The sequence below is a fragment of the Canis aureus genome, chromosome X (assembly GCF_053574225.1).
Source record: "Canis aureus isolate CA01 chromosome X, VMU_Caureus_v.1.0, whole genome shotgun sequence".
Classification (NCBI taxonomy): domain Eukaryota; kingdom Metazoa; phylum Chordata; class Mammalia; order Carnivora; family Canidae; genus Canis; species Canis aureus.
The window spans coordinates 112,441,284-112,458,807 of NC_135649.1; the positions used below are offsets into that span (position 1 = coordinate 112,441,284).

Sequence of the window (17,524 nt, forward strand, 5' to 3'; positions counted from 1 at the left end):
CCCTTCACAGGGAGCCCAATGTGGGACTTGATCCCAGATTCCAGGATCACGACCTGGATCAGCCAAAGGCAGGCGCCCAACCGCTGATCCACCCAGGCGTCCCCACACGTGTTTCTTTTTAAGGTATCATTTAAAACTAAATTAAGGGGAAAATTGTAAGAATAAATTCTATTTCCCTTTGCATTTCCTATTCCTCCCTACAAATTATTTCTTGTCCATCATTCATAAATGCATCATCACCCAGTTTCCCAAATATACCCTCAAGGTCACAGTTCACTTGTTCGTCTCTCCTGAAATGGACCTTGCCTCCAAGTTCTGTTGCTTTTATTTCAGAAATGCTTGTTAAATCTTGCTCTTTTTCTCTAATTTTATCGCCACAGCCTTCATTTAGGCTGCTACCAATTCTCACTTGGATTAATTCAACCTGGTGGCCCTGCATTGTTGCCTCGGTTATAACTTCAGGCTTTAATTTGAGCCTAGCTTAGAATTCTAGAAGGATTGTTTTAGGATCTTTTTTTTAAAAAATATTTTAATTATTTATTTGACACAGAGAGCAAGAGAGAGAGAGAAAACACAAGCAGGGGGTAGGAGAGGCAGAGAGAGAGAGGAGATGCAGGTTCTCTGCTGAGCAGGGAACCCGACGCAGGGCTGGATCCCAGGACCCCAGAATCATGACCTGAGCCAAAGGCAGTAGCTTAACCATTGGGCCATCCAGGTGCCCCACTGTTTTAGGATCTCTTTTTTTTTAAAGATTTTATTTATTTATTCATGAGAAACACACAGAGAGAGGCAGAGACATAGACAGAGGGAGGCAGGCTCCTTGCAGGGAGCCCGATGTGGAACTTGATCCCAGGACCCCAGGATTACACCCTGAGCCAAAGGCAGATGCTCAACTGCTGAGCCACCCAGGTGCTCCCTCCCCATTTTAGGATCTGAAGGTTCACTTCTGCTCTATCATTTGAGATGAGAGTAGATTATCATTTTTACACGTATAAACTGGGAATAATCAAATATGCCCGAGGGAGCTATTTTGCATTTATCGGAATCACCTGATTGTTCCTGAGACTGTCTTAAAAACTCAGCACTATAAAAAAAAACAAAAAACAAAAAAACAAAAACTCAGCACTATCCCCACTTCACAGTTGTCACTGCTCCCAAGCTGCTCAACATACCTCTGCCGGGTAACATTTGCTGTCCACAGTATGCTCAGAGCCCCAAGCATCGATGGCCCCCCAGTGAAAATGGAATTGCTTCAGTCGGTAGTTGTCCTCCAGGGGTCCTCCCTTGATAACTGAAATGGCACATCCAACAATTCAGGGGACAGTTTTTCACACCATGGAGGGATGTGGGGCAAAGGCCAGATCTTTGGGTGGACCTTCTATATGAACTGTCGTAAGTGGAGTGCACTGGATTAGATACAAGTGTATATAAACTTGATTTCCACAAAGTCAATACATGGATCAGGACACAACCTGTACTCTGAAAGACACTGAGATTTAACTACACTCCAAGCTACCTACAACCATTAAAAGCCAATTCTTGACTTATTTTTATATTCTATATTTACTGAGCCCACTTTTTTTTTTACAGGGACATGAAATAGTGTAAGGGTTTTATTATCAAAGTCTTGTAAAACATTTTTAGAAACTGTACATCAACATGGCAGACTGTAGCCTTACTGTATTTTTTACCGCACAAAAGTGAAGCTTGAAACTCCTGTAACTAAGAAAACAGTTGCCTAACTATTTTGCATTTCACGTGGGATCACTGTATGGATTAGATTACTATGGCAGTAATACTAACAAATTCATTGGTTTTATGCTTGAGATCAAATAAAAAGTATAAAGTAGATCTGTCTTATTTTAAAAGCTTAATGAAGGTCAATTTAAAATGTACTACCTCCTTTTTGCAACACTGAGATGACAACAAATTAATAAAAGGATGGAAAACTGAAAATCAGGGCAAGAGATAACTTTCTTTTACAGATGGACTCAGCGTAGGCAGATGGCTTTCACTGATGCAGAGGTGAAATAAATTATTTCAAGAAAAAAAAATTCCAAACACCTTAATGAAAACATATACAACTCTACTTCAGAATACATTTTTTTTTAGCCTTTTTATTTATTTATTCATGAGAGACACAGAGACAGAGAGAGGCAGAGACACAAGCAGGCTCCATGCAGGGAGCCTGACGGGACTTGATCCTAGGTCTCCAGGATCAGACTCTGGGCTGAACCGCTGAGCCACCTGGGTTGCCGTACAACTCTACTTCAAATTATGCTATTTACTTACCAACAAAGACAGTTTCATTTGAAATCTTGTTTCTATAATTAAAGGCTAGTAGGCCATCCAAAAATGTGAACGCATGTATAAGCTTTTAAAGTTAAACAAAAACCACAATTTGACCACAAGACTTAAAGGATGATCTCTTTCAAATGTTCATTTTCTGATGTAACTATAGTAATGCTAATTTGTCATGTCAGCAAACAAGACCGTAAGTAGATCCATCATGTTGGAGGATTTTAATAACATTTAGGATATTCCCGCCACAATTAACATGGAATCAGTGCATTTCCTATATGGCTCTATTACTGCAATGAGTCAAATTCTAGAAATATGATAATTGAACTTAATATAAGGAGATCATACAACATAAACCATCTATGCCTTCTGTAGATACACGAAGCATTTGTTTTGTTATGAAGCAGCACCAGAATAGTAAAACCGCTTGGTTACACAATCAGATTTCACCCTGTCAAGAACTGGTTACTCCTGAATCATTTTCCACAAGCTTTACAATGTAAATAGCTAATATCAGTATCAGCTATGTAACCATTATAACTCAGAGCTGTATTCATCTAGGTTTGAGATGAACAAATGCAGCATTAAGAAATCACACAAAGGAACGGCACTGGTGCATGAATCCAGTTGGCTCCCCCAAGAAGGCAATATTTGGCCACTCACAATCATGTCTTCTTCAAGATGATCATCTCCATTCACTTTGGATTCTCTTAGTGAATCACCAGTTCGCTTTCCCACAGAACATTCTTTTGTTTTAGGGGAACTTGGTTCTATCGGTTTCTTCTTTTCTCTCTTTCTTGCTGTCATTCCCTTGTTCCTCCTCATCCTAATGCCATGTGACTTTTACATCTTTGTCACTCTCTGATTTTTCATTCCTGATCATCCTTTTCCCTATCTTTCCTTTTCTTCTTCTTTCTTGTTGATTTTTCTCCTTCATCTCTGCTTCTTTCTTTGTCTTTTTCTTTCTTCTTCTCCTTTTTGTCTCCTAGGGGATGATGAGAAAGATACTTTCCTTTTAGGCGACCCAGGCTTTTTAGGAGATCTTGTGCCACTCATACTTCACTGTTGTCTCTCTCTGCTTGTACTTCTGGAATGTCTGGCTGTGCTATAACTTTTTGGTGGTGTTTTGGAACGGTCCTTTTCTTGATCTTCTTTCTTTTTGTCCCTGGCTTTTGGGGTGCTCCTTGACCTTCTACTTCTCTCTCTGGAATGAGATCTTCTCTGTCTTGGACTTTTGAATCATCACCTACTCCTTGACTTAGAATGTGATCTCCCTCTTGATCTGCTTCTTGATTGCCTGTGCCTAGAAGATGAGGGAGTTCTCCTCTTCCTAGAACATGATCTTGACCTTGAGTTACTGTACCCATTTTTTAAGTGCAATAAAATGCAAATTTCTCTTAGCATATTTATCCAATCCAAACTCCTAAAACTGGGCAGCCCTGGTGGCTCGGCGGTTTAGCGCCGCCTTCAGCCCAGGGCCTGATCCTGGAGACCCAGGATCAAGTCCCACGTCAGGCTCCCTGCATGGAGCCTGTTTCTCCCCTTGCCTGTATCTCTGCCTCTCTCTCTCTCTCTCTCTCTAATAAATAAATAAAATCTTAAAAAAAAAAACTCATAAAACTGAAATATGGGGACAAAAGATATGCCCTTTCTTTTTTATACACTGATACTTTTTTTTTCTTAAGTAAACTCTGCACCCAATGTGGGGCTCCAACTCACGACCCTGAGATCAAGAGTTGGTTGCTCTACCAACTAAGCCAGCCAGGTGCCCCTTGCTTTTCAATTTTGGAAGATACTAGTGTTTCTCTCCCTTTCATTGAAATGGAATAAAAAATTTACAAGTGAAAAATTATCGCCTATCTCTCTTTGAACAAAGTGAACAATCTGAGTCATCCACACTCTACCACTGGCCTCACCATGTTGGATAATACGTACCTTCTGTTTAGAGTTTTCTAAACTAGTGAAATCAATACATTAAATGCAAAATATTGAGAAAAAAAATGAGATTTTAAAATCACCCTTCTTCGGGCTTTGGGTTGTGCTGATTTTTTTTTTCTTGAATTTGCTAACACATATTAATTAGTTCCTCCTTTCTTCCGTCTAATCCAACCCTGGTGATGTCTGTCCATGGTTAAACCAATACATCAGCATAAAGCCCACCCATCTCATCTATCTTAGTGATCTTTAGAGTTTCTTGCATCATTAGTTGAATTTTATGTATGACTACAGCAATCCCAAGGACCAAATACACTGGATATGTCATGCACTAGTCTGCTATCTTACTGCCTTTTGAAAATATTTTACATAATTTCTCCTTAAAAAAAAAAGTTTTCAAAAAGGTGAGCAAAGACACCAATGACCACTTTTTTTTGAAGGGCAGGGGAGGTACAGAGAATAATACCATATGATTCACTAAATTAATAGGAGGCACGCTGAAATAAAAAATTAATTATCTTCCAAAAACTTGTTTTTCTATGCCAGCTCCATATTGTGAGCTTGACTTTGGCAAATATTTAATCTGATCTGTTTCATGAAATTGAAGTTCTTGTCCTAAGTTAAGATACCTCAACCACAGCCCAGTGTGAGACCCAGAGCGAGAGTACCCAGGTAAGCTGCATCAGATTCCCCATCTCTGGGCATGGTGTGCAGAACTCTCCATGTACCACCTCCTGCCTACCTCAGGACTTGCTTGTTTCTTCCTTCTTGCTCTTTACAGAGTAAGACCTAATACAAGCATGGCACTGCCTTGAACTTCCACCTCCTCATGGACTGCCCAGGTGTCACCTCTGCCAGGAAGCCTTCTCCCACCAGACCCCACTTGAACACTTCCCTAATGGCACTTAGCATTCTGCATTAGTATTGTCTCTTCAAGGGGATGTCTCCCCACCATGCTATAAGCTCCCTAAAGACAGCAACCATCCCTTCTTCCTCTTTCCATTCTGAACACCTGGCAAGTGCCTGGCACTTAGAAGATCAGCAATGAAACCAGGAACTAAAGAAGCAGACTGCCAACTGTCTGTTGGGTTTGCTAATTGAAGTATCACTGGTTTCCTCAGCAAGAGTGAGGAAAAGGGTGGGGTCAGGTGGGGCAGAAGTGAGAGGGGTGAAGTGGAGTCAGCAAGAAACAGGCACAGAGGGGAGACAGAAGGTAGTAAATTAGAAAGTAGAGTAGTCATAAGACATATCAAACAAATATATACTTATTTGAGGTTGTTGACACTTTGTTCTTTCAATTTTCTAAGATGAGCAAGGATTAAACTTGTAAAAAATTAGATAACAAATATAAAATACCCAGCCTAGCACTGGGCCTATGGTGAACAATCTACGTAGTGTTCACTCCCTTATTTTGCTTTTAATGTGGAGGTGAAGGAGCTAGCAGAGGAAGGGATGATGAAGGAAAAGGCGGTACACAAGCCCCATACAAATCCAACTAAATGCAAGGAAATGGACATGAAATGTTCTGGGGTAATGGAAATATTTAAAAAATTGGACTGTCCTATGCTATAAATTTGCTAAAAATCATTACATTGTTTTCTATAAAAAAGTAAAGGCAGGACCAAAATTAGGAAGGAGAACTTCAAATGTCTGTGGAAGCATGCTTCCTGGGTTTACCAGTGATGCCCTATAAAAGTGTTAAGTGACCTAAGATGTGGCAGAAAGCACCCATAGGAGAACAACAGGACTCATTTCTTCCTCTCTTTGAGGCCTGGTGACATAGCCAATGAGAGAGAGTACTTTGAGAGGAGGTGAAATTAGAGATCATTCATGCGCTTCAGCCCAGGCATAATTTAGTGTCCTTCCCCACAATATTTTCTATCCCTCACATACACTCATTAAAAAAATTGAACTGTGTCCTACTCAGGGGAGCCAAATAACAAAACAATACCCAGCGAAGGGCAGTGGTATGAGATGCTCACATACCTTCTCTTATTTTCCTTTTAATTTCTGTAAGGTTGGTGGTGATGTCCCTCTTTCATTTCTGATTCTAGTAATTTGAGTTTTATTTGTTTTCCTTGGTCCACCTATCTAAAAGTTTATCGGGTTTGTTGATCTTTCTGGAGAACCAACTTTTGACTTCACTGATTTGTGCTCTGTTCTTTATTATGCCCTTCTTTGTGTTTGCTTTGGGTTTAGTTTGCTCTTCTTCTATCCTTAAAGCTAGGTTATTGATTTGAGAAATTTCTTCTTCACCAATATAGACATTTTCATGTCTAATTTCCCTCTAAGCACTACTTTTGCTGCATCCCATAAGGTTTGGTATGTTGCCTTTTTGTCACATACCTTCCCCAAACCCTTTCCTTGCATACCTTATCCCGAGTCTTTGTAAAGCACACTGCAGCAGCATTTCCTAACTTTTAAAAAATTTATAGACATTGATATTTATTAGCTCCTTTCTTTTCTAGAGTTAGAATTGGTTCTTGCCTTTCTTCATTTCTAGGAAGTCTTTGCTCTCTTTTTCTTTATGTTTTATGTTCATTCACTCTTTCTTCCTCTTTGAATGCTATGAATTATTTTGCAACAGCATGGAGAAATAGCAATGAAGAATAAGCAGGAAATAGCAGGCAGTCACTGAAATGTGGAAAAAGAAAGAGATAGAGAAAGTTAGGTACTTATCAAAGGTTAATGGTATCTTAAAGAAAATGATTATTAAAGCATAATAAAAAGGGGTTACCTATTTTGGTCTTTCCTAACAAAACAAGTGGAAAATTAGAAGCCTCTCTACAATTTTTCTTGTATATTTTGTAAAAACAGTGTGACACTGACACACCTAGGAAAGGTAACATCAAGGAATGATTTAGTTAGTTGTGTTGGGGGGTATCTTATGAGTTATTATGAGGAAAATGCAGGTCATTTGTTTTCTACCTGAGATTGACCAAGCAAATGGTTAGATAAGAATTCTTGAGTCTGAAAAATAAAACAGAAAGCTATTTGCTTTGAATGATCTGGAGATTAACTTACTTGGTTAAGAAACTTACTGAACAACTTCCCATAATTTCCAACTCAGTGAAGCAATCATATATTGGAAACACACAGTCTCTACTGGCAAGGTCAATAGAAGACTGACCAACATTTAGGATCCTCAGAAGGAAAAAAAGAAGGTTGCCAGGGACCTAGAGAGCATTATTTAGACTTGAGAGGATTACTGCTCATCCCGAGTACACGTATGAGAGTTGGTGTTTACAGACTAGGTCTGCCCACTAGTCTAGTTGGTAGGAGTAATGGTAGAACTCGACAGTGACAAGGGAAGCTCATCATCATGCAAGATGGTCATCTGGATTGTAGGAATTTAGGTTGCTGTTCTGAAGGTTCCTGGAATTCTTATATGTAATGTAATATTATAGGCTTCCAGTTGAGATGGGGGCATACCAAAGGGTTTTGGAAAAATTAGGAAAGATACTAGTAAATCTGAGAGGAAAAGGAAATAATTCCCATGGGAGGAGCAGTCTGTTTGGGGCTGGGCCAGAGGGCCGTGTCTAAGTATCAGAGCATCACTAGAAAAATGCACAGAGAACCAAGATGCACTTGAGAATCCTAGAGCCAGGATAGATACAGGAGGGAACACTTCTATTTATGCGTGAGGTTACACTTTTGACTTCATGCATTCATACTTTCACAGGCTAGTCTTCTCATATTCATAAGAGAAAACTAATTTCCTAAAAGGTTTGTCAATCTCAGCTCTAATGATATTTGAGGCTGGGTAACTCTTGGTGAGTACTGTCCCATGTACTGTAGTTTTTCCTCAGCAGTTTGACTTTCACCTACAAGATGTCAGTCACACCACTACCCCACCCCACCCCATCCCACCCCTGCAAGTGTGACAACTGAAAATGCCTACACATATTGCCAAGTACCCCCAGTCCTAGGGGAGGAAGAGGGGGCAAAACTGCCACTGGTTGACAACTACTCTTTAAGATATACTATTTCAAATAATAATCATTTCAGACTAAGACTACTTGATGCCATCAAATTTGGCTTGAAAAAAAGAAGAAAAAGAAAAAGGAACCCTACATGAAATTAATCACATTCTGTGTTCAATAGACACAGAGATAAACTCTAGGATAAACTAAGAAATCATTCAGATTAGTTTATACCTGGGTAATCGAAAACCAGAGAAAATTCAAAAGCAATATAATATTTGGGTTTGAAAATCTCTTTTAAATTGTGTTTCTGATAAACTAGGTAACACCTTTTAATCAACAAAATTAACAGATTGTGAGTTTTTATTTTTCTGTGTAGAACTAGTTGTCAAGACTTTAACTTCATGCACACATGAATATTCTTTTTGCCCCATTTCAAAGGTATTGCAACTGCTCACTTACATCTAAATAGTAGTACTATTTAATGTAAAAATATCTTGTAAAGTCAGTAATCAGAGAAAATTAGTACATATTCAATACATACAAATTTCAGGCAAAGCTCTAATTTCAAAACCTATCTCCTATCTATACATAGCAATATACATACTTATTAATAAATACTACCTTTACTAGAAGAAAATGTTTATAAAAACTAGGAGGGATTTTTTTTTTTCAAATGTTAAAAAAGTAAATGCAAAGAGTCCCATGCCACTGCTCAAAGAGGTCCACATTCCCATGGAGGCGGTGTGGTATGGCCTGTGCTGATGCTGACACGATGTCTTGAACTCCAGACAAGACCACCAGTCTGGCTCTCACCTGATTTATCTGTAGAATCTTCAAATTCCACGAGGAAAGAGTACCCGTTATTCCAGACATGGAGGCAGGTGGTCGGGTCGTAAGAGATGGTGAGTGGTTTTAAGGCAGGATCGAAGACGCTGTCCCTCCACCGGATGTTGATGGGCGACTGGCGCTCACCCACCGGGACCAGGTCCACGCTCTCCCAGAGTGGGTGCACTAGGAGAAAGCACATCGGGGCTTATGGTCAAGACGTCCGCTATACGGGATCACACAGCAGGTGATGCCAGTCGTGGGGGCTGCCGAGGATGATGGAATCGAAGCCTGAGGGATCAGCCACGCGGGGGCCGATGGCACGGACCAAGGCCGCTCAGAGCAGCGGGCACAGGGGCAGCCTGCTGCGTCGTCAGCGCAGGCAGCTCGGCCCACCCCCTCGGCTCACCTAAACCAAGCGCTGCCGGGCGTCATGCCAACAGTAGGACGTGCCAACAGTAGGACGCGTGCAGATGAGCACCGTGGGGAAGGAGCGTGGTCTCCAATGAGGCTCTTTTCTTTCCCGATAATTTTCTGAGCCCCACCCACCAAACCAGGTTTACATGCAAATACAGAGCCATGCAATTTTCCCTCCTGGATCTCTTTTCAACAAAGGCCATGGGGGAAGAGGAGGAAGAAGTTTTGGAAAGCAAGTGTTCACCGAAGCACTCTACATTTTTCATTGCTTGGCTAGGAGAAATAAAGGCTTGCGTGGCATGCGTCTGTAATTTAGCTTGCAATTTTGAAGATTTCTGGATTTATCTAATTATTGTATTATATTATTATAGGCTTCCGACTGAGATGAGGGCAACACTCCAGGGTTTTGGAAAAATGAAGGAAGGTACTGATGAATCTGGGGGGGGAAAGGAGTGATTTCTTCTTAGTTTGACAAATGCTTACCTTAGGAATAACACTGCCACTCATTTTACCACCAAAAAAAAAAAAAAAGAAGAAGAAAATTTTTTAGGGGGTAGAGGGCGAATAGCAAAGCATTACAATCTGGAACAAGCAAGCTATGGTAAAACCACAGACAAGTCCAGAGAGCAAAGGAGAGGGCTGCTCCTTTACAGAGTGAAGGAGGAAGGTAGGAAGGCCTTTAGAAACAAAAAGTCCACTGGAGGAATCTGGGAGCTGGAAATATAGTGGCTTCTCATTCACGGCCTGAGTTGTAACTGTTTCTCACTGGCTGAGCTCTTGCTGGGGAAGAAGGGGCAGTCTTCCTTTCTCAGGCTGAGACAGTGGATTAGTAGCTGAAGTACTGTCCCCGTGCAAGGTTTACTTCTTCCTGTTGGGTCTGCAACTGACTAGGAGAGCTCCTGACTCCACTACAGGTTAAGGTGTACACACGGAATTGTCCTGATTTTCCTACAGAGGGTCAAGCACCGGGTCTTCATAGTAAGTCCTGGATAAATCTCAGTGGATTACCTGTAATGCACATAGAGCTGTTGAGACATCCATGCATGATGGATAGAACTACATGTGTAATTTGGGGTGCCCCTGTGCTCTGCGCCTTAGGAGCACCACAGATGGGCAAAACCAAGACCAACAGGAAAACCAGAAGAAATGTGCTTCAAGATAAATCACTACCAATGACACTCTGTACCTCATTCCACTGCTAAGAGCCTAAGGATTTGAGAAAGTGATGAGGTAGTTGCCACTCAGTCAATCTAGCATGTGTCTAGTGGGGTCTCTGACACTCCACTTGTCTTTTTTCTTTTTTGTTTTTTAAGATTTAATTTATTTACTTGAGAGAGAGAGAGAGAGCGCGGACACACAAGAGTGGGTGAGGGGCAGAGGCAGAAGCAGACTTCCTGCTGAGCAGAGAGCCTGACATGGGGCTCCACCCCAGGATCCTGAGATCACCACCTGAGCGGAAGGCAGAAGATGCTTAACTGACTGAGCCACCCAAGGCTCCTCGACCCTCCACTTTTCATAAAAAAAATAATAAACAACAGAAATACACCCCTGGTTTATTCTTAGAGAGAAGACATCTCTCTTATTGAGGTAGCTACCCCAAATTCATAAATTGGAAATTCAAGATCTTAGCCTTGTCATTTTTGCAAAAAGTGCCCCGGCACTATAGACAAAGCATTCCGGCAGTTGCCAGAACAGTGATTCGTAATGGAGGGAGCAATTCTGTTCCTAGGGGTCATTTAGTAATGTCCAGAGACATTTTTGGTTGTCACAGCTGGAGATGGGTCCTACTTACACCTAGGGGTAGAAGCCAGGGATGCAGCTAACTATCCCACAATTCATAGGAGAGGCACCCACAGGACAGAAATGTCTGGCCACAAATAGTGCAATAATACCGAACTTGAGAAATCTTGGTCTAGAGCTAAAAGCTATAGGCAGATACAAGAGAGTATTCTCTTTTTCTTTTTCTTTTTCCTTTCTCATATAATGCAGTACTCCCATTTCTAGAGAAGTCTGAACCCAACGTCTTTGGTATTTTCCCTTAATGTAAAAGAACTAGTGAAGGACAAGAACTTATTTTAGAAAAGAATGACAACTTTCCGTTCATAAATCCTGAGTGAAAAGTACATACAAATGGGTGCAAGACATGGGGATCCCTGGGTGGCTCAGCGGTTCGGCGCCTGCCTTTGGCCCAGGGTGTGGTCCTGGGGTCCCGGAATCGAGTCCCGCGTCGGGCTCCCTGCATGGAGCCTGCTTCTCCCTCTGCCTGTGTCTCTGCCTCTCTCTCTCTCTCTCTCTCTCATGAATAAATAAATAAAATCTTTAAAAAAAAAATGGGTGCAAGACAGTCACAATCTGATTACAATGCAAGTTCCTTGCAGACAGGAGCCATATCTTCCTCCTCTTTTTGTTACGCTGCAGTGCCTTATTCAATTTATGTCCTTTAATTTTAGTATTGATTATCCATCTGCTATTGTTGGGATAAAAAGCTGTATTTCATTACTTGTGTGATATTTTCTAAAGTTCTAGAAACCTCTGGAACAGCCCTGATTCAGTTGTACTATATTTTGTTCTGACTTTTAAAATTTTAGTCTCAATCTGGTTAACATACAGTGTCGTATCACTTTCAAGTGTACAAGATAGTGACTCAACAATCCCATACACAGGATGCTGTACTTATCATGACAAGTGCCCTCCTTACTCCCCATCACCTATTTCACTCTACCCCCTGGCAGCCTTCAGTTTGTTCCCTATAGTTAAGAGTCTCGTGGTTTGGGATGCCTGGGTGGCTTGGCGGTTGAGTGTCTGCCTTCAGCCCAGGGCATGATCCTGGAGTTCCGGGATGGAGTCCCACATCAGTCTCCCTGCATGGAGCCTGTTTCTCCCTCTGCCTATGTCTCTGCCTCTCTCTGTGTCTCTCATGAATAAATAAATAAAATCTTTTTTTTTTAAAAAAGAGTCTTTTTGTTTATCTCTCTCTCTCTCTGTCTCCTTTTTACCTTTGCTTATTCGTTTTGTTTCTTAAATTCCACATAGGAGTGAAATCATATGGTATTTGTCTTTCTCTGACTGACTTATTTCACTCAGCATTATACTCTTTAGCTACATCCATGTCATTGCAAATGGCAAGATTTCATTCGTTTTTAGACTGAATAATATTCCATTGTATATATATACCACTTCTCCTTTATCCACTCATCTATCGATGGACACATAGGCTGCTTCCACAATTTGGCTACTGCAAGTAATGCTGCAATAAACATAGGGGTTCATGTATCCATTTGAACTAGTGTTTTTGTATTTTGGGGTGCAATTACTGGATTGTAGGGTAGATTCCTTAATGTTTTGAGGAGTCTCCATATCGTTTTCCACAATGGCTGTACCAATATGCATTCTCACCAACAGTGCAAAAGGGTTCTTTTTTCTCCATAAACTCACCAACACTTGTTGTTTTTCGTCTTACTGATTTTAGCCATTCTGACAGGTGTAAGGTAATATCTCATTGTGCTTTTGATTTGATTTTCTTGGTGATTAGTGATGTTGAGCATCTTCTCATGTGTCCATTTGCTATCTGTACGTCTTCTTTAAGAAATGTTTGTTCATGGGGATCCCTGGGTGGCGCAGCGGTTTGGCGCCTGCCTTTGGCCCAGGGCGCGATCCTGGAGACCCGGGATCGAATCCCACATCAGGCTCCCAGTGCATGGAGCCTACTTCTCCCTCTGCCTGTGTCTCTGCCTCTCTCTCTCTCTCTCTGTGACTATCATAAATAAATTTAAAAAAAAAATTTTAAAAAAATAGGGATCCCTGGGTGGCGCAGTGGTTTAGCGCCTGCCTTTGGCCCAGGGCGCGATCCTGGAGACCCGGGATCGAATCCCACGTCAGGCTCCCGGTGCATGGAGCCTGCTTCTCCCTCTGCCTGTGTCTCTGCCTCTCTCTCTCTCTCTCTCTGTGACTATCATAAATAAATAAAAATTTTAAAAAAATTAAAAAAAATAAAATAAAACTTGAGCGATTTAAAGCATTAAAAAAAAATGTTTGTTCATGTCTTTTGCCCATTTTTAATTGGATCATTTGGTTTTCTTCATATTGAGTTGTATACGTGGCCTTGTATATTTTGGATACTAACCCTTTGTCAGATATGTCGTTTGCAAATATATTCTCCAATTCCCTAGGCTGCTTTTTATTTTTGTTGATCATCTCCTTTGCTGTGGAGAAGCTTTTTATTTTGATGCAATCCCAATAGTTTATTTTTGCTTTTATTTCCCTGGCCTTGGAACACATATCTAGAAACATGTTGCTATGGCTGATGTCAGAGGCATTACTGCCTATGCTTTCTTCTAGGATTTTTATGATTTCAGGTCTCACACTTAGGTCATTAATCCATTTTGAGTTTATTCTTGTGTATGGTGTGAGAAAGTGGCCTAGTTTCATTCTTCTGCATATAGCTGTCCAGTTTTGCCAACAGTATTTCTTGAAGAGTCTTTTTCCCACTGCATATTGTTTCCAGTTTTGTTGAAGATTTATCATATAATTGTGGGTTTATTTCTGGGTTTTCTATTCTGTTCCATTGATCTGTGTCTATTTTTGTGCCAGTGCCACACTGTTTTGATTACTACAGCTTTGTAACATAACTCGAAATCTGGAATTGTGGGGCATCTGGGTAGCTCAGTGGTTAAGCGTCTGCCTTTGGCTCAGGTTTGTGATCCCTGGGTCCTGGGATTGACTCCCTCATCTGGCTCCCACAGGGAGCCTGCTTCTCCCTCTGCCTATGTCTCTGCCTCTCTGTCTCATGAATAAATAAATAAATAAATAATAATAAAAAATCTGGAATTGTGATGCCTCCAGTTTTAGTCTTTTTCAAAACTGCTTCAGCTAGTCAGAGTCTTTGGTAGTTCCATATAAGTTTTAGGATTTTCTGTTCTAGTTCTGTGAAAAATGCTGTTGGCATTTTGATAGGAATTGCATTAAATCTATGGAGTGCTTTGGGTTGTATAAACATTTAAAAAATATTTGTTCTCCCAGTCCATGAACATGGAATGTTTTTCCATTTCTCTGCATCACACTTCAATTTCTTTCACCTATGTTTTATACTTTTTAGAGTACCAGTCTTTCACCTCTTTGGTGAGGTTTATTTCTAGGTATCTTATTTTTATGTAATTGTAAATGGGATTGTTTTCTTAATTCCTCTTTCTGCTGCTTCATTATTAGTGTACAGAAATGCAACAGATTTTTTTTAAAGATTTTATTTATTTATTCATGAGAGACACAGAAATAGAGAGGCAGAGACACAGGCAGAGGGAGAAGCCAGCTCCAAGCAGGGAGCCGGACATGGGACTCGATCCCGGGTCTCCAGGATCATGCCCTGGACTGAAGGTGGCGCTAAACCGCTGAGCCACCAGGGCTGCCGGCAACAGATTTCTGTACATCGATTTTTTTATCCTGTGACTTTACTGAAATCATTTATCAGCTCTAGTAGGTTTTTGGTGGAGTCTTTACGGTTTTCTATATGTAGTATCATGTCACTTACAAATAGTAAAAGTTTTACTTTTTTTTTTTTTAAGATTTTATTTATTTGAGAGAGAGAGTATGAGTGAGGGAAAGGGAGCAAAGAGAGAGGGAGAAGCCGACTCCTCGCTGAGCAGGGAGCCAGACACAGGGCTCGATCTCAGGATCCTGGGATCATGACCTGACCTGAAGGCAGATACTTAACCACTGACTGAGCCACCTAGGCACCCCATGAAAGTTTTACTTCTTGCCCCTCCCTCCGTGCCCGCTCTTCCAGCTGCGCGCGCAGGCCCTGCCGGCTCCTGCACCTTGTAGGGGCTGGGTCTGTGGGGGCCAGCAGTGCCCGAGCTCGGATGTCTGCGCGCGCTGTGCTGCACATAGGGGACATGGTCAACCCAGCGGGTCTGCCCTTGAGGGAACCACTGGCGCAGTGGGGAAGGGGCAGTGCAGCGTGACCCAGAGCGGTGCGCAGGCTTGGTCGGAAGGACCGGGCAGGGTCCCTGGACCTTGGGACCAGAGCTGAGACCTGGCTAACCGTGCCGGGGAAGCATTTCAAGCAGCGGGGACAGCCTAGGCCAAAGTCCTGGCGTGAGACTGAACACAGGGAGTCTGGAAACCCGTGTTTGAGGTGGGATTCCTTGATTGAATCTGGTAGTCCAGAGATCAAGATACCTACATTTATGGATGAGGAAGTCCAAAATCTACTCATCAAGATGACAGGCTTGAATTTGCAGAAGGTTTTTAAGCCAGCTATACAAGAACTGAAGCCACCAACCTATAAGCTAATGACCCAGGCACAGTTGGAGGAGGCTACAAGAAAAGCAATTGAGGCAGCTAAAGTACGATTAAAAATGCCACCAGTTCTGGAAGAACGAGTGCCAATAAATGATGTGTTAGCTGAAGATAAGATATTGGAAGGAACAGAAACAGCCAAATACGTATTTACTGATATATCATATAGCATACCACACCGGGAGCGTTTTATTGTTGTCAGAGAACCAAGTGGCACACTACGCAAAGCTTCTTGGGAAGAACGGGACAGGATGATACAAATTTATTTTCCAAAAGAAGGCCGTAGAGTTTTAACACCAGTAATTTTCAAGGAAGAAAATCTTAGGAACATGTACAGCCAGGACCGACATGTTGATGTCCTCAATCTCTGTGTTGCCCAGTTTGAGCCAGATTCTGCTGAATATATCAAAATTCATCATCAGACCTACGAAGACATAGATAAACATGGGAAGTATGACCTTTTACGTTCAACAAGACACTTTGGTGGAATGGCTTGGTATTTTGTAAATAAGAAAAAGATTGATGGTTTACTGATTGACCAGATTCAGAGAGATCTAGTCGATGATGCCACCAGCTTGGTCCAGCTATATCACATCCTCCATCCAGATGGCCAGTCTGCTCATGAGGCCAAGGAGCAGGCTGCTGAGGGATTACATTTAATTAAGGTCTTTGCAAAAACAGAAGCACAGAAAGGAGCATATATAGAATTAACACTACAGGCTTATCAAGAAACAGTCATTAGCCATTCTGCAGCTTCCTGAAAACATTTTTAAAATAAATTTCATTTTACTAAATTGTAAAAAAAAAAAAAAAAGTTTTACTTCTTAATTATGAATTTGGATGCCTTTTATTTCTTTTTTGTTGTCTGACTACTATGGCTTGGACTTCCAGTGCTCTGTTGAATAAAAGTGAGAGTGGACATCTATGTCTTGTTCCTGACCTTAGGGGATAAGCTCTCAGTTTTTCCCCATTGAGGATAATGTTTGCTGTGGGTTTTTCATACATAGCTTTTATTATGTTGAGGCATGTTCCCTTTAAGGGGTTTTATCATCAATGGTTGTTGTACTTTGTCAAATGCTCTTTCTACACCTATTGAAATGATCATACGGTTTCTATCCTTTCTTTTACTGATGTGATGTATCACATTGATTGATGTTCGAATACTGAACTACTCTTGCATCCTGGGAATAAATCCCAGTTCATCATGGTGAATGATTTTTTTTTTTTAGTGTATTGTTGGATTCTATTTGCTAGTATTTTGTTGAGGATTTTTGCATTTATATTCATCAGAGGTATTGGCCTCTGGTTCCCTTTTTTATGATGTCTTTTCTGATTTTGGTATCAGGATGTTATTGACTTCACAGAATGGATTTAGAAGTTCTTCTTCTATTTTCTGGAACAGTTTGTGGAGAATAGGTACTAACTATTTAAACATTTGATAAAGGGGCACCTGGGTGGCTCAGTCAGTTAAGCATCTACCTTTGGCTCAGGTCACAATCCCGGAGTCTTGGGATTGATGGAGGAACACAGGGCTAGCTGAGGACAAAGCACATTGACAAGTCCTTGAAACAGGGAGAGTGACTGATTTAGTTGTAAGGACACCTGGCACAAAGAGACCTTGCAACTCCTTCCCCTATAAGATACTTAGACTGTGGCTGAGGGTTTGAGAATTCACATACTTCAAAACTAGTTCATGAGGGTCTCCTGTAAAGACTAGGCAAGAAAGAAACTAACAAGAAGATCGCCAAGACGATCTCTCTTTTCACCTTGACTTGTCCCTCACACTGCATTCAGGAAATGCCCAGAATCTACCCTCGCCCAGGCAA

General features: G+C 41.2%; 1 protein-coding gene and 2 pseudogenes across 7 annotated transcripts in view; 1 reads left to right on the forward strand and 2 right to left on the reverse strand.

Annotated features, from left to right (window-relative positions):
- The window catches only part of CA5B (carbonic anhydrase 5B), a 133,051-nt gene that overhangs the window by 11,459 nt on the left and 104,068 nt on the right, over window positions 1–17,524 (reverse strand). For 5 of the 6 annotated variants that reach the window (XM_077888847.1, XM_077888846.1, XM_077888849.1 and 2 more), the window contains 2 exons: window positions 8,976–9,173; window positions 1,173–1,291 (listed from right to left, as the gene is read on the reverse strand). In XM_077888847.1, the coding sequence (XP_077744973.1) occupies window positions 1,173–1,291; window positions 8,976–9,173 (317 nt within the window). The remainder of the gene's footprint in view (window positions 1–1,172; window positions 1,292–8,975; window positions 9,174–17,524) is intronic. The other variant, XM_077888852.1, reaches the window with a different exon arrangement.
- LOC144308415 (uncharacterized) lies at window positions 1,323–9,115 on the reverse strand (annotated as a pseudogene). The gene is made up of 2 exons (XR_013374884.1): window positions 8,976–9,115; window positions 1,323–6,870 (listed from the first exon to the last, which is right to left on the reverse strand). The product of XR_013374884.1 is annotated as an uncharacterized LOC144308415 (transcript).
- On the forward strand, window positions 9,263–16,492 carry LOC144308280 (small ribosomal subunit protein mS22 pseudogene; annotated as a pseudogene).